Source organism: Rhinoraja longicauda, chromosome 32, assembly GCF_053455715.1.
Source record: "Rhinoraja longicauda isolate Sanriku21f chromosome 32, sRhiLon1.1, whole genome shotgun sequence".
NCBI classification, from domain to species: Eukaryota; Metazoa; Chordata; class Chondrichthyes; order Rajiformes; family Arhynchobatidae; genus Rhinoraja; species Rhinoraja longicauda.
This window is the reverse complement of record NC_135984.1, coordinates 4,500,065-4,523,787: the sequence shown is the minus strand read 5'-3', so window position 1 is coordinate 4,523,787 and position 23,723 is coordinate 4,500,065. Positions and strand designations below refer to the sequence as shown.

The following is a 23,723-nucleotide window of genomic DNA, read 5'->3' as shown; positions in this document are numbered from 1 at the left end:
TCACTCGTCTAACTTTTCAATCGCATTCTCTCCACATTTCTCATCTGCCTCACCCACCTACCTTCCACATTTCTCAATCCACCCACCCACCCACCCACCCACCCACCCAAGCCTCGTGCCACTTACCAAACTTCTCAGTGCATCCTTCAAATCTCACCACACAGCACAGCTAGAGTTGCCATCGCAAACCTGTGAACCACAACTCCACAGATGAAAAGTCAATGGGCTGCAACATTACTTGTTTTGTCCTCTCCAAGACGCTGCCTGACCTACTTTCTAATCAATTTCTATTGTGATCAAGCTTCCAACCTTTGCAATACTTTGTTTTTGGTCTCAGTACTTTTCACAAATATTGGGGATCAAATGCGCAACGTATTTGTTTTACCTCTCCCAACTCTTGTCATGCAAATACCAATTCAAAAGTGATTTCCTGAACAAAAGTATGAACTGGACAGAGATTGCGTGCATTTCTAGGGCAGAGCAGTTATGAAAGACTATTTCCTGTGGGTTCTTACATGACTAATTAAATGTAAATACTTTTCTAACTATAGCATCTTCTTTCCCATTATCTGGTTCCAATTTTTTCTTCCCAAACCTAACAAGTTCCATAAACAGCCAATAACTCTACCACCCCTAGGCTTTTGCATAAGATTTTTTATTTATTCAGATGTTCAACAAATTCTTCAACTATATGTATATAGAGTCATAGAGTGAAACCGTGTGGAAACAGGTCCTTCGGCCTAACTTGCCCACCGGCCAACATGTCCCAGCTACACTAGTCCCACCTGCCTGCATTTAGTCCATATCCATCCAAACCTGTCCTATCCATGTACCTGTCTGTTTCTTAAACGTTGGAATAATCCCAGCCTCAACTACCTCCTCTGGCAACTACCCACTACCCTTTGTGTGAAAAAGGGTTCCTCTCAGATTCCAATAAAATCTTTTCCCTTTCACCTTAATCTATGTCCTCTGGACCTCGATTCACCTCCTCTGGGCAAGAGACTGTGCATCTACCCGATCTATTCCTCTCATGATTTTATACACCTCTATATATATGTGTGTAAATGTTTAATACCATGCATGGTGAGATTCTGCAGGTTATGTAAGATGGTGTTGTCCCTTCTTGGGCAGTCACTTGAAGTCAGGGCTGATTTGCTTCAATTCCATTTCTGTAGGTTTCGAGACGTCTAGGGTACGTTGTGAAGGTTCTGCAGACTCTGCCACTGGTAGGGCAGGAGGGGCTTTAGAGCATGGACGAGTTGATCGTTTGGAAGTTACATTTTCACTTGGCTTCACAAGCTTCATTGTCAAGGCACAAGGTGATCAGTGCATTCCCAAAATTCGCATTCTCCACTCCAAGGGGTCGCAAGTCATTTCTGGTCAAGTCAAGTCAAGTCAAAGACTGGCAGCATGGTGTTCAGTGAACAATCTTGTCCTGAACTCCTCAAAAACAAAAGAACTTATAATAGGCTACCGGAAAACCAGTGCAGAACCCGACCCACTCTACATCAATGGGGACTGTGTGGAAAGGGGACCCGCTTTCAGGTTCCTGGGTACGCACATCACAGAGGATCTCACCTGGTCTACCAATACCATTACCATAGTGAAGAAGGCACAGCAGAGACTCCACTTCTTGAGGATCCTCAGGAAAACCAACCTGCAGGAGAAGCTCATGATGTCCTTCTACCGCTGCTCCATCGAGAGTGTGCTGGCATTCTGTATAGCCACATGGTATGCCAGCTGCTCAGAGGACAGGAAGGCCCTTCAGAGGGTCATCAAGACAGCCCAGAAGATCATCGGCTGCTCACTGCCCTCTCTGGAGTACCTGTTTAGCCTACGCTGCCTCAGCAGAGCAGACAAAATAATAAAAGACCCATCCCACCCTGGCCACCATCTGTTTGATCTTCTGCCCTCTGGTCGACGTTTCAGGTCGATCAAATCTCGCACAAACAGACTCAAGAACAGTTTTTACCCCAAAGCCATACGTGAACTGAACACTGATATGCACTGTTACACTGACTTTCAGCACTAGGTTACACTTTTTAAACTGCACTACAATGTGATCCATATTCATTCCTGTATTTATTTATTTATCAACTACTCGCTTGTTGTTACATTTTGTATTTGCATTTATTGTATATATGTTTTATTTCTCGTGTGTTATGCACTGTCAGGATTGCTATTTTAATTTTGTTGTACCTGTTGCAATGACAATAAAGGAATTCTATTCTATTCTATTCTACCCATCAGAGAGGATGATACATCATTTCATGACAGGAATATTTAAGATACTGGAAGTATTACTGGAATTTTTGGAAATTTTGTGCCATGATAGAACCTGGAGTGTTCTATTTCAGGGATATTAGGTCAGGCATGTAGATGATATAGTCTGCCCTTTGGCCCAGGCTGAATGTAGTTTGAGCCAGATCAAAGTGCCAATTACACATTAGTTCATATTTTATCATGGATCTGAAGGCTTTTATGGGGGCAGTCCTGGAGATAGACTTCCAGTGCTCTCGGTAATCCCTATCTCTGAAGAGGTTGGTTTCATTGCTGATCAGTAGAACAAACACTCTTTTCTTCAGATGGCAAAAGGTGCTCTTAGAAAGGGCCTCCTCCTTATTCAGAGACTGATCCCTCGACCCTGACTCCTCAGTCAGAGGAACCATCCTCCTCATGTCTGTCTTGTGTTTCAATGGGCTAACCTCTTATTCTATATTCTAGGGAACAGAGGTCTAATCTGTTCAAACTCCTCTAGCAGACCTGCTATCCCAGGAAAATGTCTGGTGAATCCTTACTCCTCCTATTCAAGGAGCCTCTTTGTATCTCATCATTATATTATTCCCACCTAATTTTATGTCCTTGGTAAATTTGGAAATATTACATTTTGGCACCAGTTATTGCAGTACCCCATTCGTCACAATTACCGTTCGAAATCTCATTTACTATTGATAGACACAAAAAACTGGAGTAGCTCAGTGGGACAGGCAGCAACTCTGGAGAGAAACAATGGGTGACGTTTCGGGTCGAGTTCCTTCTTCAGACTCATTGAGTGTCTCGACCCAAAACGTCACCCAATCCTCCTCTCTAGAGATGCTGTCTGCTCCGATGAGTTACTCCAGCATTTTGTGTCTATCTTTGGTGCATACCAGCATCTGCAGTTCCTTCCTGTTCATTTACTGTTGTTTGTTTCTGTCTGTTAAACCAACCTAGTGTAGGAATCCTGCAAAGGAAGTGTTTCTTTACCTGCTTTATATAAACACGTATAACATATATATTTTTTAAAGATAAATGTACTTTCAGCCAAAGACTGTTGACATACCTGCCAGTTTATAATTTCTTTAAAAAAATCTTGATTTTTGATTGATCCAATTGCAAAAGACGATACATGAATTTTGAAAATTCTGGTTCAGAATAATATTTATTGGAAAAATGTACAGAATAAATAGAAAAATAAACAACTCAGGATGGTTTTTTTTAAAGAATTCAAAGAAGGCTTTAAAGGTTCCTCTGGAGTTAGTTGGTCAAAGCTGCTATTTAGTCAAATGTTACTGTGTCCACATCTGCGTTGTGAGGTGGAGGCTCCTCAGCGCTGCTCACCTTGTTCCCTTCTGCAAGAGCTTTGAAATGCTGCAAACAGAAGGGGACAACAATTGAATAGTTATTCAGTGCTTGCAATAAAACCACTCATCATTGTACCATTCTAGATAGAAATGAGGAAGTTATTACCTATTACCCAAAACCAATTCAAGTCACTCCCAATGAGAGAATTGTTTAAGTTTGAAAATGAATTGCTTAAGCAGTAAACATTAATACAGCATTGGCAAATAGGATTTAGCATTAAATCAAGCTCAACACGTGTAAACGCGTTCAACCACTGAATTCTGTTTATGTTCCAGAATAAATCAAATTACAGTTTGAATTGGTGACTGTGATAGGTAACTTTATACAAATTCAGGCCCTGAGGATTTAAGGACTGAATCAGAAAGAAATCATTTTTACAAGTTTTTCGCACAGACGATGGTGATTATATGGAATGAACTGCCAGATGAGGTGGTAGTAGCTGGTAGAATTACAGCATTTAAGAAGTATTTAGACAGGGATGTGGAGAGAAAAGGAATACAAGAAAATGGGCAAAACGAAGGAAAATAAGATAAGTGTAAATAGGCATTTCAGTCAGCATGGATGATTTGGGCTGTTGCAATCCGTGTGTTGCAATCCTACAACTCTAAACAACTTCCAATTGTATATTGTAGAAAAGAACTACAGATGCTGGTTTAAACCGAAGATAGACAAGTATGATGCCTGTTATGACCAAAGAATATTTAATGCACTTTATAGCAAATAAAATACTTCTGAAATATACTTACTATCGTAGGAAATGTAGCAGGCAATATGTGCATGTAAAAGGTCAACTGCAGCACACAAAACAATGACTAGATAATTATCTTTTAGGTTAAATTATAGAATAAACATTGGGCAGAAAAACAGGGAGAACTCCCTTGCTTTTCTAAAAAGACAACTGGCTGTGGAAACTTTAGCTTCACCCAGACAGCGCTTTGGTTTAACATCTCTGCTGAAAGTTGCTACTCCATAGCTACACCCCCCCTCTCAAAGAACCAGCCTGGATTTTATGGTCGTCCTTGATGTGGAATCTGAGCCCAGAGCTGGCTGATCTAGAGTGACAGATGTACCGGCAGAACCAAAACTGACTTGCTTTCAGCAAGATTTAAGGACCAAATCCTGCTTGGAGAAGAACGTCTGATAAAGGATGGAGACAAGAACAACTACGAGAGTAAACAAACCACTTACAAAACTGCCACACTTATCGCTAGAGACACACTAAAAGTTGGAGTAATTCAGCGGGACAGGCAGCATCTCTGGAGAGAAGGAATGGGTGACGTTTCGGGTCTGAAGAAGGGTCTCGAGCCTTCAACCATTCCCTCTCTCCAGAGATGCTGCCTGTCCCGCTGAGTTACTCCAGCATTTTGTGTCCATCTTCGGTTTAAACCAGCATCTGCAGTTCCTTTCTACACACTTATTGCTATGTGTGAAATGGAAGTGGAATGAATGGAAAGCAACATTCTTGACAACGTTGAGGCTTGTTGTTCATTCTTTATCTTGGCATCACTTACCTGCGAGTTTTTGAACTCTGAGTGGAGGGTGAACAGCACGTGCAAGGATTGGATGCGATCCTTGTACACAGGGATGTCCAGAATTGCTGAAAGGGGGGGGGGGGGGGGGGATGGCGGGAGACAAAATATATATATTTTAAAACAGTAGTTACTTGCAAAGCAATAGTATCAAAAATCCTGGGTGCAGCAAATCAGCCTTGTCATTTACATGGAGCCTACGCTAATGATCTTGTGCACAACCTTAATTAAATAGGTCTGACTGATACAACTGACAATTGCCTGTCACTGCTATACTATTTGCACCACAGCCTGGTCAAATATTTGTACAGCTGGCAGAGAAACATGAGTGCCTGCTCTCCATAGCATAATGGCAGTGAATTGGACAAGTCTATAAGCACAGGGGTTGGGCCACTGATATAGCAGTGTTGCTAAATGTTTAGTTTAGTTTAGTTTAGTTTAGAGGTACAGCACGGAAACAGGCCCTTCGGCCCACCGAGTCCGCGCCGACTAGCGATCCCCGCACATTAACACTATCCTACACACACTAGGGACAATTTACACATACACCAAGCCAATTAACCTACAAACCTATACTTCTTTGGAGTGTGGGAGGAAACTGAAGATCTCGGAGAAATCCCACGCAGGTCACGGGGAGAACGTACAAACTCCGTACAGATGGCAGCTGTAGTCGGGATCGATCCCGGGTCTCTGGAGCTGCAAGAGCTGCAAGGCAGCAACTCCACCGATGCGCCATTGTGGCTGCTTACAGCTCGTATACAGGTCCATGATTCCTATTAATAACTTCTCATAGTAGTTCCTAAATATGACAACCTGGGACAAAGCAGACACATTTTCTCCTCCTCTATTGTAAGCACCGTTTTCCAAGGTACACTTCCACTGGAACTGTTGTTTCTCACGTGGGTCTCTATCTGGTCGCAGTGACCAGTAAGTTGCAGCAAGCTGTTCATTCTGGGGAAATATCATTGCCACATTTGATGCTGAGTGATGACTGCATCTTTGTGTTCTCCACTGGGGGAAATAGGACACAACACACAAGTGCCTCTACCTCTCTCACACCTGGAGCCATGGAGGATAATTAAAACATGCCTTAAAACACTAGGATTGAATCAAAAACCTGAAATAAAACCAATGTTGGAAATAGTCTGCAAATCAGGTGGCATCTGTGGTGGAAAAAAAAGTTAACATAGCATTGAACCTGACAGTGGCTAATTTCTCCACAGATGCTGCAAGTCCTGCCGAGGATTTCCTGCACTTGGTTTCGACTCCACTGAGGCGATGGGTGGAGTGAAAGATAAAGTCAAATAAATAAATGTTCATCTCTTTGTTCTGGATTTCACTCATTTTCTAAAGGTAGATACGGCAAAACGCCAGGACATTCTGTGGTAGCCAGTCTGTAACTAATCACACTTTTTATGAACTCCCTCCTACATTCAATTAAAATCTGCCATTTGGTGCTTACCACAAATCATGTCAATATACTGGGGCAGGTCACAGTTGGATTCTGCTGTGGGCAGGCTCACCTGAGTTAAAAGAAAGATAATTTAGTCATTGAGAGAAATGCTTCGAGCTGGCAGTACTGATAAATGATAGCGGATTTACTGTGCTGGTGGTATCACAAAATGCTGGAGTAACTCAGCGGGTCAGGCAGCATCTCAGGGTCTCGACCCGAAACGTCACCCATTCCTTCTCTCCCGAGATGCTGCCCGACCTGCTGAGTTACTCCAGCATTTTGTGTCTACCTTCGATTTGTACCAGCATCTGCAGTTATGTTCCTACACTACTGTGCTGATGGGGCTCACTCACCTTTCCCAGCAGCTCCTCAAACTCTGGTGGCCACTCCTGCATGAGGGAATCGATATCAGGCATGGGCCTAAAGAGGGAATGGAGTACATCAGCCACAGCCAAAAGATGTCATCAATTATCACATTTCCAATTGCTGTCCAGTTCCACAAGTAGTGTCCAGGAACGATGGTGAAGGAAAGGTGGGGCCCACACAAAGGGACAGACACAACGAGGGTTGCCAACTTCCTCACTCCCAAATACAGGACAAAGGGTGACGTCACCGCCCCGCGCCCCACGTGACCTCACCCAGCCAGCGGCCGCCATTGGTGGAGCGGGAGCACGTGGCCGCTGGCTGGGTGAGGTCACGTGGGGCGCGGGGCGGTGATGTCACCCTTTGTCCCGTATTTGGGAATGAGGAAGTTGGCAACCCTAGTTGTGCTAATACGGGACAAGGGCGGTCCCGTACGGGACAAACCAATTCAGCCCAAAATACGGGATGTCCCGGCTAATACGGGACAGTTGGCGACCCGAGACACAACTCACTTGGTGTAGTGAACATTCGCGGGCGGTTTGGAGCGGTGCAGCTCACTGATGCTTTCCATCCAGTTGTCAAGAGCCTTGGGATTCTTTTCTACATTCTCCAGACTTTTCACCTTCAACTGCTGTGGTGAAAGAAATAAACGTTTTCTCAATCTTAAAGGTACTTTAAACCCAAGGGTGTGATTCCTGAACGTTGAACTAATTGCAGAGAAAAAAAATTTGGATCCAGCTACAGGTACAGTTATTAAGCGCACTTTCTATTAACTCTTTTCCTTCTGGTAAGTCCTTGATAAATATCTCAAATTAAAAACGCCTGACTTTGTGTTTGAATCAATCTTGCCCCTCTACATTGCTGTAGCTTTGTAACTGGTAAACATCTCTAATTCTGACCACACACATATCTATACTTATATCACCCCACCATGGAAAGGCATGTACTCAGCTGCGTAGAAATTAAGATGAGAATTATTTTCTTAAACTCTTTCCTAAGGAAACCCATCTGTATGTATAAATTGCTGTTTACTTGCCAAACTCTCTCTTTAGGCAGCTTGGTGTCAAATTTTATTAAATGAAGTTCCCAGGAAGCATTTAAGAACATTTCTCTATGTTAAAGATATATTGTGGTATTGGAGTATTATATGCCATATAGTACCTCAGCCAAATGACCATATTCAAGTCTAAATAGTGAAGCTGGTACCCAATTAGATCTCTGTCAGATAATGTGCTCATCTGGCATGCATGTATGTGCTTCCCATTGAAGGCACTGGATCATGTTGTCCCTGTAATTTCTCATGACTATGGAATGCATTAATAAGTCTCAATAAATCTAATTGCATTTAAATTCCACCAACAGCATCAAACAGATATCAGTGGTGGGGAAGATGCTAGAGTCAATTATAAAAGACGAAATTGCTGAGCATTTGGATAGCAGTAACAGGATCATTCCAAGTCAGCATGGATTTACGAAGGGGAAATCATGCTTGACAAATCTACTGGAATTTTTTGAGGATGTAACTAGGAAAATTGACAGGGGAGAGTCAGTGGATGTGGTGTACCTCGACTTTCAGAAAGCCTTCGACAAGGTCCCACATAGGAGATTAGTGGGCAAAATTAGAGCACATGGTATTGGGGGTAGGGTACTGACATGGATAGAAAATTGGTTGACAGACAGAAAGCAAAGAGTGGGGATAAATGGGTCCCTTTCGGAATGGCAGGCAGTGACCAGTGGGGTACCGCAAGGTTCGGTGCTGGGACCCCAGCTATTTACGATATACATTAATGACTTAGATGAAGGGATTAAAAGTACCATTAGCAAATTTGCAGATGATACTAAGCTGGGGGGTAGTGTGAATTGTGAGGAAGATGCAATAAGGCTGCAGGGTGACTTGGACAGGTTGTGTGAGTGGGCGGATACATGGCAGATGCAGTTTAATGTAGATAAGTGTGAGGTTATTCACTTTGGAAGTAAGAATGGAAAGGCAGATTATTATCTGAATGGTGTCAAGTTAGGAAGAGGGGATGTTCAACGAGATCTGGGTGTCCTAGTGCATCAGTCACTGAAAGGAAGCATGCAGGTACAGCAGGCAGTGAAGAAAGCCAATGGAATGTTGGCCTTCATAACAAGAGGAGTTGAGTATAGGAGCAAAGAGGTCCTTCTACAGTTGTACCGGGCCCTGGTAAGATCGCACCTGGAGTACTGTGTGCAGTTTTGGTCTCCAAATTTGAGGAAGGATATTCTTGCTATTGAGGGCGTGCAGCGTAGGTTCACTAGGTTAATTCCCGGAATGGCGGGACTGTCGTATGTTGAAAGGCTGGAGCAATTAGGCTTGTATACACTGGAATTTAGAAGGATGAGGGGGGATCTTATTGAAACATATAAGATAATTAGGGGATTGGACACATTAGAGGCAGGAAACATGTTCCCAATGTTGGGGGAGTCCAGAACAAGGGGCCACAGTTTAAGAATAAGGGGTAGGCCGGAGATGAGGAAGAACTTTTTCAGTCAGAGAGTGGTGAAGGTGTGGAATTCTCTGCCTCAGAAGGCAGTGGAGGCCAGTTCGTTGGATGCTTTCAAGAGAGAGCTGGATAGAGCACTTAAGGATAGCGGAGTGAGGGGGTATGGGGAGAAGGCAGGAACGGGGTACTGATTGAGAGTGATCAGCCATGATCGCATTGAATGGCGGTGCTGGCTCGAAGGGCTGAATGGCCTACTCCTGCACCTATTGTCTATGTCTTGATATTACTGTACTGATGACAAGACCAAACAATATGATCTTGTTGCAGTGAAAAGCCTTGGATTTATGTATTCTCTTTCTTGTCCCCAACAGGATATCCAAGACCACCTCAATGAAGTACGTTACGAAACTGATGCAAAGCAGTCAACATGGTAGCCGGTCCGCACACAAGAGTTACAGGATCATTTTAGTCTGGTTTGTAGATACATCATGGAAACAGGCTCTTCATCCCACCGAGACCAAACAGACCGTCGATCATCTGTTCACACTTGTTCAATGTCATCCACACCTTACGCAAAAGGGGCACTTTACAGAAGCCAATTAATGACCCCTTCCCCTTCAACGTGGTGAAACAATATATCTAAAGAGAAATCTCTTCAAATTATTACAATGAACAGCACAGTGGTACAGCTGCTGTCTCACAGCACCAGAGACGCAGTTTTGATCCTGACCTCGAGTACTGACTGTGCAGAGTTTGAGTGCTCTCCCTGTGACTGCGTGGGTTTCTCTGGGTCTGCCGGTTTCCTCCCTCATTCCAAAGACGTGCAGGTTTGTAGGTTGTGTTGGAAGGAACAGCAGATGCGGGTTTAAACCAAAGTTAGACACAAAAAGCTGGAGTAATTCAGCAGGTCAGACAGCATCCCTGGAGAAAAGGAATAGGTGACGTTTCGGGTTGAAACCCTTCTTCAGTCACCTATTCCTTTTTTCCAGTGATGCTGTCTGACCCGCTGAGTTACTCCAGCTTTTTGTGTCTATTTTCAGGTTTGTGAGTTGGTTGGCTTCTGTAAATTGCCCTTAGTGTGTCGAATGCAAAGGTGAGGTAACATAGAACTAGTGTACGGATGATTAATGGTTAGCGTGGGCTTGTTAGGATGAAGGGCCTGTTTCCATGCTGTATCTCTAAACCAAACCAAACCTACAAAGTCACACATCTTTCGGATGTGTGGGAGGAAACTAGAGCACCCTTGGCAAATCTACACGGTCACAGGGAGAACATGCAAACTCCACACAGACAGTACCTGAGGTCAGGATTGAACCCATGTCTCTGGTGCTGTGAGGCAGCAGCTCTACCAGATGTACCACTATGCTGCCCATGATGCCCATTTTAAGAGATTCCTCTTTAGATATATTGCTTCACCACATTGAAGGGAGTAAATACAGAAACATTTTTCTTTTTTTGTGTTCTCTCAATTCATCCTTTCAAACTGCCCTTTCGCAGGAACAGGACGAGGCCATTAAGAATCTGAAGATGGTTCAGTCTTTCAATTAAATCATGGCTGCTCTGTAACTTAGGTCTATTCACCTCCCTGAACTCAACCCTTAATAATAATGCCTCAAAAAATTGATCAGTTAGTTTTGATCAGAAACTTACAGTGACGACCCCATCAATAGTTTTTGGGGCAGTTAAAAACTAAGTGAGACATTTGTAACTTTTGAGAAAATAACTGCAGATGCTGGTACAAATCGAAGGTATTTATTCACAAAATGCTGGAGTAACTCAGCAGGACAGGCAGCATCTCAGGAGAGAAGGAATGGGTGACGTTTCGGGACGAGACCCTTCTTCAGTCTGAAGAAGGGTCTCGACCCGAAACGTCACCCATTCCTTCTCTCCTGAGATGCTGCCTGACCTGCTGAGTTACTCCAGCATTTTGTGAATAAATACCTTCCATTTGTAACCTTTACTTTACCTTACTGTTAAAGCACACCCTCCAGATTCGGGAATAATGTTATTTTTCACAGGTTATTTATTACAATTGATGGGGGTATACAATATTTGTAGAGAGAGCACTGAACTGACTTTAATTGCTGGGCCAATCAACAGTTTTGCTCTAGCTCAAGTTCACAACTTATAATGTGCCCAAGATAGACACAGAGTGTTGGAGTAACTCAGTGGGTCATCCATCGTGTCTGAAGAAAAAGGCTGGGTGACGTTTCAGTCTCAAACTAGTGTGCCCCTCTGCTTACCGTAACACTGTGCTGCTTTGAATTCTCCGTTAACCACAGTGACAGTACAGTCGGGTCCGACTGCTTTGCACAAGGTTCATCCAACGGGATCAGGCCGAGGTTGTCTGACTTCCCATCAGGACGTGGCACCTACAGGTCGCAAGGAAAATAACAGCAATCAATGTTCACAAACAACTTGTATCAATTGTCCAAATGTGTGCTGTTGAAGGGAAGTCTATAAACAGTTTAATAATTAGTTCCCCCCTTGGCACAGGTTAACATAGTCAACTTTAACCAGATTCTATGACTATGTTAACCTGCCAACTAGTTTGTTAATAGTTCATTTTAATTTTTCTTCCCACATCCCAAAGACGTGCAACTTTGAAGGTTTACTTTGGTTTTGAGATACATCATGAAAACAGGCCCTTCGGCCCAATGAGCCCACGCTGGCCACTAATCACTATTTCTTTGTTATCCCACTTCTGCATCCGACATGTGGGAGGAAACCGGAACACCCGGTACAAATAAGTCATTTGATGTGTTTCAGAACGATTGAAAATTTAATTTCAGAGAAAGAAAATGGTTTGAATATATCAAATGCCAAATGGTTATAACTAAATAAGTCATTTAAAAACAATTAAAGGTATGTTTTCACCTTCAAAAAAGCATCAATATCACCAACTGACGGAATGAAATCAGGAATGAATGGCTTCAGTTTGTGATCCAGCTCAATAGACTGTGGAGTATACCTGTCAAACATGAACAAACAAACTCAAAACTCACAACCACTTCTCAGGTCTTTTTTTAACAGCAGATATATATTTAAGAGGAAGCTAAATACTGTATGTAGCCGTAGAGTCATATTCAAAGGAAGCTAAGAAAAAACAAAAAACATAATAAATGTTTTGAAAAGATCATGTATTTTTCTAGGCTCCAGAGAGATGCACGGCTTGTTCACTGATCACTATTCCCACTCCACGAAGCAAACAGTCTCCAATCAGTGCAAGTTTGAGAAGGTGAACAACTACTTGTACACAGCAAGTAAGGAACATGCTACAAAGGTACACAACAGCCACATACACAGAATATTATCATGTAACTAGACCAAGTGGACCCGTTGGGCCCAAACCTCTCCTGCATTGGTGCAGCACCCTGTTTCCCCCCCCCCACTCCTCAACCCCCCTCCCCTCTCCCTTCTCCCCCCTTTCCCCCTCCCTCCCTCCTCCCCTCCCCCTCCCCTCCTTTTAAGCTTTAAAATGTGAGTAACTTTAAAAATATAACACCGATTTGAATAAAACTACTTGCATTATCACTAAAGTGATGATGGTGAGTAAGGTGGGCCTAACATTGTCGCGCTATCGTGTACCGTTTTGGCTGAAATTCAGTCACAAACAAGATAACAAACAAGAGTTTTAGTATATAGATGATAGTGAATAGTGAGGAACATGCTGGTGAGGTATACAGCAAATCAAGAACATGTACTATTGGCACTTACTGAGTTAAATATGTGCTTTACAGCTGGGTAATAAGTCAGCAATTGTTGTGCCTACTATAAAACTGGCAAATTGAGTTTGCATTGGAAATTCAGTTTTACTTGGTATCAGGTGCTGCCACCAAACGTATCAACTCAATTTCTGCCTAACAGCAGCTGAAAAGATAGAAGGATGAGGGAGTGGAATACATACCATCAGTGAGACTAATATAAGATCCCTCTCTAAACTTGTGCAGATACAAAACTACCTCTAGAGTCACAGGCATCAAAATGAAATTAATGATGTGCAGACTGTTACCGTGTGATATACTGAAAGAGCTCCTTTATTTCCGTAGAAGTGGGTAGATGTTCATAATCTGCAGGGTCATATGCACTGAAAGAGAAATAAATCCACATTATAGACCACGATGCCGCTTTTTGGTTCAATCAGAAATGACATCGTACAACTTTCAACCCAGCAAAAAGATATAAAAAGAATGAATATTCAGACAAGAGGTGATTGAAAAAATGCCTTTAACAACCTTATCAGAATCACCACTAATTAGTTAAGTGTGGATTAGCTTGCTTAGTGTCCTTGTGAGTGATGTTTTCATTATACTTGCCTGGGGCGATGAGAAATTCCTTGCCTCATTTCCCAATTAACTCAAAATCCCCATGAGCAGAGACATTTTACAAAATCCATAGACGACAACTGAAACAATAAACAGCTTATCACACAAAAAAAAACCCCTCCTGATCATATCGTTCCTTGTTCCACCCTAACCCAGTGCTTCCAACTTAAATTATTGTCTTCCGTCAATTAAATCTTGCAATGCCTGAACATCTACCATACCCAAGATTGACACATAAGGTGGAGTAACTCAGCAGGTCAGGCAGCATCTCTGGAGAGAAGGAATAGGTGACGTTTCGGGTCGAGACCCTCCTTCAGTCTCAAATTCTGAAGAAGGGTCCTGACCCAAAACATCACCTATTCCTTTTGAGTCTGAAGAAGGGTCTCGACCCGAAACATCACCTATTCATTTTCTCCAGGGATGCTACCTGACCCGCTGAGTTACTCCAGCCCCCTGGTCTATCTACGGTGTAAACCAGCATCTGCAGTTCCTTCGTACACATCTACCATACCCATCTGTCCGCTGACTACTCTCCTCCGTCTCCTCTTCATTCTTAGCAGAGACTTTATTCACTCTGGAAATCCGATCTGAGATTGCTCCATTCTTGCTGAGTACTTTTTCGCACTATATCTTTTTAATCCTCTTCCATAAATCTCATAAATTCCTCAAAATCTGTTTTGAAGAAAATCTACCTTACGTCAATACTGATCAGCGATTTTATCTACAGACTTCTTAACTAGATGCTCGATAAGATACCAAGCAATGTACAGCCACAATGTCATGAAGGAAACAACTTTGGTTTTAATTTCTGTTCAACTGCTGCCTGACTCACCCTTCTGGTGGTGCTCCGTGTTCTTCATCATCTTCATCAGATTCTGTGTCGTCTGAATCTTCATCTTCCTCCTCATCCTCATTTTCTACAAACCCCTGCTGCAGGGACTTTGAGCTCTTCTTTTTCTCCTGCTAAATATATAAATTCTGCACATTACCAAGAAGAAATAACTAGGGTGGTTACGTTGCTAAATATTTAAGTTATACAGAAAATTGAGACATACTCAACTGCAGCCTCTCTGCAAACTCAAGAATTAGAGTCAAGCTGGTTGACCTCCTCCTTTTGTTTGGGGAGGAGGTGACATAGGAACTTCTCTGTGCCAAGCCCGTTAACGTTCCTCTACAGTGGCACATTATTTTCTTGATAAATTTTGTGCCACGTAGCAGTTTCTCTGTTCTACATACCATGAAAAACAAAAATCTCTCCCTTTTTATAGGAATAGACACAAAAAGTAACTCAGCAGGACAGGCAGCATCTCTGGAGAGAAGGAATGGGTGGCATTTCAGGTCGAGACTCTTCTTCAGACTGAAGAAGGGTTTAGATACAACACATCACCCATTCCTTCTCTCCAGAGATGCTGCCTGTCCCGCTGAGTTACTCCAGCATTTTGTGTCTTTCTTCGATTTAAACCAGCATCTGCTGTTCCTTCCTACCCTTTTCTTGGGGTTGGTTTAAGGAGGGTGACGTTCTTTGATACTGCTCTCATTTGGGCATGGATGGTTGCATGTTAGCAGACTGCTGATTACGGGTGTAAAGTGTCAATGGTCCCCAAACCATTTGTGTTTGGAACATTTTCCAGCAAAAAATGACTGAATTGAGATCAAGGAGTGGGATTTCTGGCAGACTTATTTCTTCTAAATCAGAAGATATAATTCTTAGCAACCCAACTACAATCGCAACTTAGTCCAGTTAGTACAAGGATGGAACTTAGGACATTCACCGTTCATGTTCTGAGCTGGTCAAACTATTTGATTAATTCAGTAATCATCCTTCAATGACAGAGAAGTGTGCTAGAATTAAGTCACGTTGAGTTTATGGTCATACGCACAAGTACAGTGAGGTGCAACTATGATGAACATCTTGCTTGCATGTAGACTCAGACAAAACAAAGAAACATAAATTGTACATAAGTTACACATAAATGTCTACAAGACAGTGAAAAGGAAAGACTGCACAAAAATAAAACAAGCAAAGCACAATTAGAAAAAAACAAGTCCATGATAGTGCGGAAGATCGAGACCCTTCTTCAGACTGAGAACTTTCAGTCTGAAGAAGGGTCTCGACCCGAAATGTCACCTATTCCTTTTCTCCAGAAATGCTGTCTGACCCGCTGAGTTACTCCAACTTTTTGTGTCTATCTTCGGGTTTAAACCAGCATCTGCAGTTCCTTCCTACACATAGTGCAGATGTCCTGGAACGTAATGTTCTTTTATCAAGGAGGATTTGGGTTGTGCGCTTATTGGCTCAAGGACCTGATAGCTGTAGATAAATAGTTGTTCATTAAGCTGGTGGAGTGCGTCTTCAGAATTCTGTAGCTCCTGCCCAATAGCAGCAGCGAGAGGAGGGCATGGCCTGAATGGTGAGGATACTTCATGATGGAGGCAGTTTCTTCAGACAGCACATCATTTAGATGCTTTTGATGGTGGGGAGAACTGTGACCGTGATAGTCGTGCTGAGTTCATCACTCTCTGCAGCCTTTTACTGTACCGGGTCATGATGTAATGAGTCAGGATACTTTCGACAGTATTTCTGTCAACGTTTTTTAAAGTATTTGGTGGCATGTCGATCCTCTTAAAACTTCTAGCAAAATTAGAGGTGCTGCGCCTCTTTGTAATTACACTTATATGTTTGACCCAGGACTGGGCATCCCAGATGTTAACATCCAGGAATTTAAAGCTTGTGACTCTATCCACTGCCGACCCACCAATGAACACCTTTTTCCACTGCGTGCTAATGTTCTGCTCTGGAGAAATTCAAATCTCATCTTATTTCAGCCTGTTCATCACATAGATTTAACAACTGTTGCTTTTTGTTTACACGTCTGAAATTTAAGAATAAAATGGCCTATAAGTTGAACATGTTCCGAGAATGTACAAACACCTCGATGCTGAATTTAGATCTGGATCTGGATCTTCCATGAGCATCTTCATTTTTAAATTTCATGTCCATGTCCAGTGCCATCAAATGTGTAGAATTGTTTGTGTGCCAGAATAGTTTGCAAAAGCAATCTGTGCATGGATGAGCCCAGACAGTGTTATTTTACAATGGAGACATGTTGTACATGCCTCCAACATAATGTTTATGTGTAACTGCAGAATTAATGACAGTGAAATTATAATGTGCAATCATGAATATGTTTGTTACCTCTGATTTCTTGCTATTCTCCTCCTCGTACTCATCGCTGCTGTTATCTGCCATGATTCTGGTTTGGGAGCGGCTTATCCTGGGGCCAGCTGAGAGCAAACAGAAATAAATATCACAATATCTCTTGGATTTTGGTTCCATTGGTGCGAATGAGCAAAATATCCGTGGCCATGAATGAGCAAAAGACCACACTCAATATTCTTTTTTATGTTAAAATGCAGTATCAGGATCTTGGCGTCATTCATAAGATTAGCAGTTATTACTCATCTCTAATTGCCCTCGAAAAGGCCGCTAGTAAGTTGCTTTCTTGAACTACTGATACACAAAAAGCTGGAGTAACTCAGTGGGACAGGAAGCATCTCTGGAGAGAAGGAATGGGTGATGTTTTGGGTCGAGACTGCTTCTTGAGCTGCTGATACACAAAAAGCTGGAGTAAGTGGGACAGGAAGCATCTCTGGAGAGAAGGAATTGGTGACATTTTGGGTCGTGACTTCTTGAACTGCTGATTTCTTTCTAACAAAGGCATACCCACAGTGGTTTTAGGGATGGAGTTCTAGAATGTGGACCCATGATGAAGGACCAGAGATTTATTTCCAAATCAGAATGGTTTGCGACAAGGAGTGGAACTTACATGTGGTGATGTTCCCATATAACTGCTGTCCTTTTCTACTCGATGATGGAGATCATGGGCTTGGGAGGCTGCTGCAGTAGTCTGGATGAGCAGCCACAGTGCATTTTGTAGATAGTACCGAATGCAGTAACTGTTTCAGTTTATAGACAATAGGTGCAGGAGTAGGCCATTCAGCCCTTCGAGCCAGCTCCGCCATTCAATGCGATCATGGCTGATCACTCTCAATCAGTACCCCATTCCTGCCTTCTCCCCATACCCCCTCACTCCGCTATCCTTAAGAGCTCTATCCAGCTCTCTCTTGAAAGCATCCAACGAACTGGCCTCCACTGCCTTCTGAGGCAGAGAATTCCACACCTTCACCACTCTCTGACTGAAAAAGTTCTTCCTCATCTCCGTTCTAAATGGCCTACCGCTTATTGTTAAACTGTGGCCCCTTGTTCTGAACTCCCCCAACATTGGGAACATGTTTCCTGCCTCTAATGTGTCCAATCCCCTAATTATCTTATATGTTTCAATAAGATCCCCCCTCATCCTTCTAAATTCCAGTGTATACAAGCCTAATTGCTCCAGCCTTTCAACATACGACAGTCCCGCCATTCCGGGAATTAACCTAGTGAACCTACACTGCACGCCCTCAAAAGCAAGAATATCCTTCCTCAAATTTGGAGACCAAAACTGCACACAGTACTCCAGGTGCAGTCTCACCAGGGCCCGGTACAACTGTAGAAGGACCTCTTTGCTCCTATACTCAACTCCTCTTGTTATGAAGGCCAACATTCCATTGGCTTTCTTCACTGCCTGCTGTACCTGCATGCTTCCTTTCAGTGACTGATGCACTAGGACACCCAGATATCGTTGAACATCCCATGTGATGTTTAGTTTATTGTCACTTGAACCGAGGTACAGTGAAAGGCTTTTGTTGCGCACTGTGTCGGGTGAAGGTGGGAATGAATGTTTTGGGTGGTTGGCAAGGTTCCCTTTCAACCTGCTTTGTCCTGGCTATTCAAGAGACTAAATTGTCCCAGTATATACTGAAAGGGAACAATGAAATTCTTACTTGCAGGCTTTTGGGTTTCTTGAGAATTGATGGCACTGCATTCATTTGGAGACGTGGAGAGTGTTCCATCATACACCTGACATATGGTTGCAGATAGTGAAAAGGCTTTGGTGTATCTCGAGGCAAAACACTCAACACAGGACATTCAGTCTCTGATCTATTCTTTGGCCCACCGAGTCCGCGCCAACCAGCGATCGCCATTTACACAAGCACTATCCTATGCACTAGGGACAATTTGCAATTTTACCAAAACCAATTAACCTACAAACCTGCATGTCTTTGGAGTGTGGGAGGAAACTGGAGCACCTGGAGAAACCCCACACGATCACAGCGTAGCAGTGAATAAATCTTTCAACACACATATCATGGATATCTGCCTTTGTGACTTCCTCTATGGCCATTTCTCACATCAATCACTGTTAGATGTATCCTTTTATGTCATAGCAAGCCACATAATACTCCTCGTGTAACATTTGACCATACATATCTCCTAGTACGTGACATGATCTAGCCTTTTTGTCCTCCTTTACATATAGACACTTATATCTCAAGCTACCTGCACTTACCAGGCTGCCTTGGGGAAGGGGTGTAGATGCTTGCTACTTCTTCCGAATCATTTACATCCAGACTTTCATCATATGGCTGGTTAGTAACAAGCTTTGTCTGAAAACAGATTTGAAAATGGCTTTAATGTAATGAATTGCATGGTTTCCAAAGCTTAAGCAAACCATTTTGTGCTATATTTAATATAATAAACTTTGGCTTCTATACTCTGACTCATCACCATCTGTAATTCGTCCAACAACGGTGATGTTGTCGGCGAATTTGAAGATGGAGTTGGCACTGTGTCCGGCGACACAGTCATGAGTACAGAGTGAGTAGAGAAAGGGGGCTGAGCACGCAGCCTTGAGGTGCTCCAGTACTGATTGTTAATGAGGAAGAAGTATTTCTGCCAATTCGAACAGACTGTGGTCTGTGGACGAGGAAGTCGAGGATCCAATTGCAGAGGCATGTGCAGAGGCCCAGTTCCGTGAGCTTGGTTACCAGCTTTTTTGTCAAATCCGAAAATGTATTCAATTATTTAAAAACAATATTTACAATGCAATAAAACCAAACAGGACCCACTACCACAATACAATACAAACAAATATACTAAATGAAACTATTATACAACTATATTACAATCCCCATCCAGGATGCATCCAATCCCTCGCGGTGCCCAACGGTCCTGGAAATCGCCATGGGTACCCGTGGCGCGTAGTCCCTCTCCAACACCACCCGGGCGCGGTTGGTTACCAGCTTGGAGGGGATGTTCGTATTGAACGCCAAGCTATAGTCTATCAACAACAGCCTGACTTATGTGTTTTCATTGTCCAAGTGGTTCAGTGCGGAGTGGTGAGCCAGTGAGATTGCATCCTCCGTTGACCCCGTTGTGGCAGTAGGCGAACTGTAGTGGATCGAGCTTCTTGTTGAGGTAGGAATTGATATCCACCATAACCAACCTCTCAAAGCACTTCATCACAGACCGTTCCTGAGTTACACACAGTCCCTTCGAGACAGTCCCTGAGTTACACACAGTCCCTGAGTTAGAGACAGTCTCTTAGAGACAGTCCCTGAGTTACACACAGTCCCTTTGAGACAGTCCCTGAGTTACACACAGTCCCTTCGAGACAGTCCCTGAGTTACACAGTCCCTTAGAGACGTCCCTGAGTTACACAGTCCCTTAGAGACGGTCCCTGAGTTAGAGACGATCCCTGAGTTACACACAGTCCCTGAGTTACACACAGTCCCTTAGAGACGGTCCCTTAGAGACGGTCCCTGAGTTAGAGACGGTCCCTGAGTTACACACAGTCCCTGAGTTACACACAGTCCCTTAGAGACGGTCCCTGAGTTACACACGGTCCCTGAGTTACACACGGTCCCTTAGAGACGGTCCCTGAGTTACACACAGTCCCTTAGAGACGGTCCCTGAGTTACACACAGTCTCTTAGAGACGGTCCCTGAGTTACACACGGTCTCTTAGAGACGGTCCCTGAGTTACACACGGTCCCTTAGAGACGGTCCCTGAGTTACACACAGTCCCTTAGAGACGGTCCCTGAGTTACACACAGTCCCTTAGACGGTCCCTTAGAGACGGTCCCTGAGTTACACACGGTCCCTTACAGACGGTCCCTGAGTTACACACGGTCCCTTACAGACGGTCCCTGAGTTACACACAGTCCCTTAGACGGTCCCTTACAGACGGTCCCTGAGTTACACACGGTCCCTTACAGACGGTCCCTGAGTTACACACAGTCCCTTAGACGGTCCCTTACAGACGGTCCCTGAGTTACACACAGTCCCTTAGAGACGGTCCCTGAGTTACACACAGTCCCTTAGACGGTCCCTTAGAGACGGTCCCTGAGTTACACACGGTCCCTTAGAGACGGTCCCTGAGTTACACACGGTCCCTTAGAGACGGTCCCTGAGTTACACACAGTCCCTTACAGACGGTCCCTGTTATAGAAACATGGACAATAGGTGCAGGGGGGGGAGGCCATTCGGCCCTTCGAGCCAGCACCGCCATTCACCGTGACCATGGCTGATCATCCAGTCAGTACCCCGTCCCTGCCCTCTCCCCATACCCCTTCATTCCGTTAGCCCCAAGAGCTCTATCTACCTCTCCCAGTGAATCGGTCTCCGCTGCCTTCTGTGGCCGAGAGTTCCACAGATTCACAACTCTCTGGGTGAAGAAGTTTTTCTTCATCTCAGTTACGGACAGTCCCCGGGCCGGGCCGGGCCGAGACAGGCTCGCTCCCGCTGCCGAGCCCCGGTGCCACTAAGGTCCAAGCTTTACAGCCGGTGGTTCTGACCGCGGGAGGGCGGAGCTGTCCCGGGCTAGGCCGCGTTGCCATGGTTACCTTCGCTCCCTCCGAGTCCGACTCCGCCATCAGCGTCCCGCGGCTCACTGCGCCTGCGCCGGTCCCGCCCCGCCCACCGCGGAGTGATCGCCCGGACCTGGGGGGGGGGGAGGGGGGCGCAGCGCTCCACCCCCTCCCGACCCTCCGCGGCATCGAACCGCGGTGCTGCGGCCCAAGGGGAGCTGCTGAGGAGAGTCCGTGCAGGCAGCATGTGTGGAAGGTCAGAGTCAGTGCAGGCAGCATGTGTGGAAGGTCAGAGTCAGTGCAGGCAGCATGTGTGGAAGGTCAGTCAGCCCAGGCAGCCCAGGCAGCATGTGTGGAAGGTCAGTCAGGCCAGGCAGCATGTGTGGAAGGTCAGTGTCAGTGCAGGCAGCATGTGTGGAAGGTCAGTCAGGCCAGGCAGCATGTGTGGAAGGTCAGTGTCAGTGCAGGCAGCATGTGTGGAAGGTCAGTCAGGCCAGGCAGCATGTGTGGAAGGTCAGAGTCAGTGCAGGCAGCATGTGTGGAAAGTCAGTGTCAGTGCAGGCAGCATGTGTGGAAGGTCAGAGTCAGGTCAGGCAGCATGTGTGGAAGGTCAGAGTCACAGAGTGATGCAGTGTGAAAACAGGCCCTTCAGCCCAACTTGACCACACGTCTATTGGTCTGAGGAAAGACATTCTTGCCATAGAGGGAGTACAGAGAAGGTTCACCAGATTGATCCCTGGGATGGCAGGACTTTCATATGAAGAAAGACTGGATGGACTGGGCTTGTACTCGCTGGAATTTAGAAGATTGAGGGGGGATCTTATAGAAACGTACAAAATTCTTAAGGGGTTGGAGAGGCTAGATGCGGGAAGATTGTTCCCGATGTTGGGGAAGTCCAGAACCAGGGGTAAGGACAATAGACAATAGGTGCAGGAGGAGGCCATTCAATGTGATCATGGCTGATCATTCTCAATCAGTACCCCGTTCCTGCCTTCTCCCCCCATACCCCCTGACTCCGCTATCCTTAAGAGCTCTATCTAGTCAACAGAGCTTTATTTGTCATTACAAATTACATAGCAGTCACACAAAAAAAAAGAACACAAGACACATGACCCCAACACAAACGTCCATCACAGTGACTCCAAACACCCCCTCACTGTGATGGAGGCAACAAAACTTCCACTCTCTTCCCCCCACGCCCATGGACAGACAGCTCGTCCCCGACCGACCCGCACAGTCCCCGCAAGGGGATGGAAGTCCCCGCGGCCGAGCCGCACCGGGCGCTGAAAAGTCCCGCGGCCGGGCGATGGAAGGCCCCGCGGCCGAGCCGTGCGCAGCTAAGTCCCGCGGCCGAGCCGCGCCAGGCGATGTTAGGTCCCGCGGCCGAGCCGCACCGGGCGATGGAAGGCCCCGCGGCCAAGCCGCACCGGGCACTGTTTAAGTCCAGCGGCCGAGCCGCACCAGCAATGAAAAGTCCCGCGGCCGAGCCGCGCCGGGCGATGTTAGGCCCCGCAGCCGAGCCGCACCGGGCACTGTTAAGTCCAGCGGCCGAGCCGCTCTCTTGAATGTATTCAGAGAATTGGCCTCCACTACCCTCTGAGGCAGAGAATTCCAGATTCACAACTCTCTGACTGAAAAGGAGGAAGTCTTTTAGGACCGAGATGAGCAAACATTTCTTCACACAGAGTGGTGAATCTGTGGAATTCTCTGCCACAGAAGGTAGTTGAGGCCAGTTCATTGGCTATATTTAAGAGGGAGTTAGATGTGGCCCTTGTGGCTAAAGGGATCAGGGGGTATGGAGAGAAGGCAGGTACAGGCTACTGAGCTGAATGATCAGCCATGATCATATTGAATGGCGGTGCAGGCTCGAAGGGCCGAATGGCCTACTCCTGCACCTATTTTCTATGTTTCTATGACCCAGCTACACTAGTCCCACCTTTGGTCCATATCCCTCCAAACCTGTCCTATCCATGTACCTGTCTGTTTCTTAAACAGCTTCAACTACCTCCTCTGGCAGCTTGTTCCATACACCCACCACCCTTTGTGTGGAAAAAGTCACCCCTCAGATTCCTATGAAATCTTTTCCCCTTCACCTTAAACCTATGTCCTCCATTCCTACTCTAGGTAAGAGACTCTGTGGATCAACCCGATCTATTCCTCTCATGAATTTATACACCTCTATAAATGTTTAATACCATGCATGCTGAGATTCTGCA

At 44.9% G+C, this 23,723-nt stretch overlaps 1 protein-coding gene across 2 annotated transcripts; it reads right to left on the bottom strand.

Moving 5' to 3' along the window:
- Positions 1-3,402: 3,402 nt before the first annotated feature.
- ift46 (intraflagellar transport 46 homolog (Chlamydomonas)) lies at positions 3,403-21,676 on the bottom strand. 2 transcript variants are annotated; one of them, XM_078426629.1, is made up of 12 exons: positions 21,544-21,676; positions 19,210-19,306; positions 16,956-17,044; positions 14,592-14,722; positions 13,447-13,521; positions 12,312-12,405; positions 11,678-11,806; positions 7,482-7,600; positions 6,960-7,026; positions 6,616-6,676; positions 5,136-5,221; positions 3,403-3,630 (listed from the first exon to the last, which is right to left on the bottom strand). In XM_078426629.1, exons 1-12 carry the CDS (start codon positions 21,571-21,573, stop codon positions 3,538-3,540), a joined length of 1,071 nt encoding a protein of 356 aa, XP_078282755.1. In that variant the 5' UTR covers positions 21,574-21,676; the 3' UTR covers positions 3,403-3,537. The 2 variants fall into 2 exon arrangements, with proteins under 2 accessions (XP_078282755.1, XP_078282754.1); XM_078426628.1 differs by lacking the exon at positions 21,544-21,676 and adding an exon at positions 21,303-21,530.
- Between the last annotated feature and the right edge of the window lie 2,047 nt (positions 21,677-23,723).

Bases quoted from the DNA above. Each gene is read 5' to 3' on its own strand.
- ift46 (XM_078426628.1), bottom strand. From the start codon at position 21,389: ATGAAGAAAAACTTCTTCACCCAGAGAGTTGTGAATCTGTGGAACTCT. The intron at 17,045-19,209 runs GTAAGTGCAGGT...GTTTGCTCTCAG, and splicing joins CCCTTCCCCAAGGCAGCCTG to CTGGCCCCAGGATAAGCCGC. The intron at 6,677-6,959 runs GTGAGTGAGCCC...CTTTTAACTCAG, and splicing joins TTGAGGAGCTGCTGGGAAAG to GTGAGCCTGCCCACAGCAGA.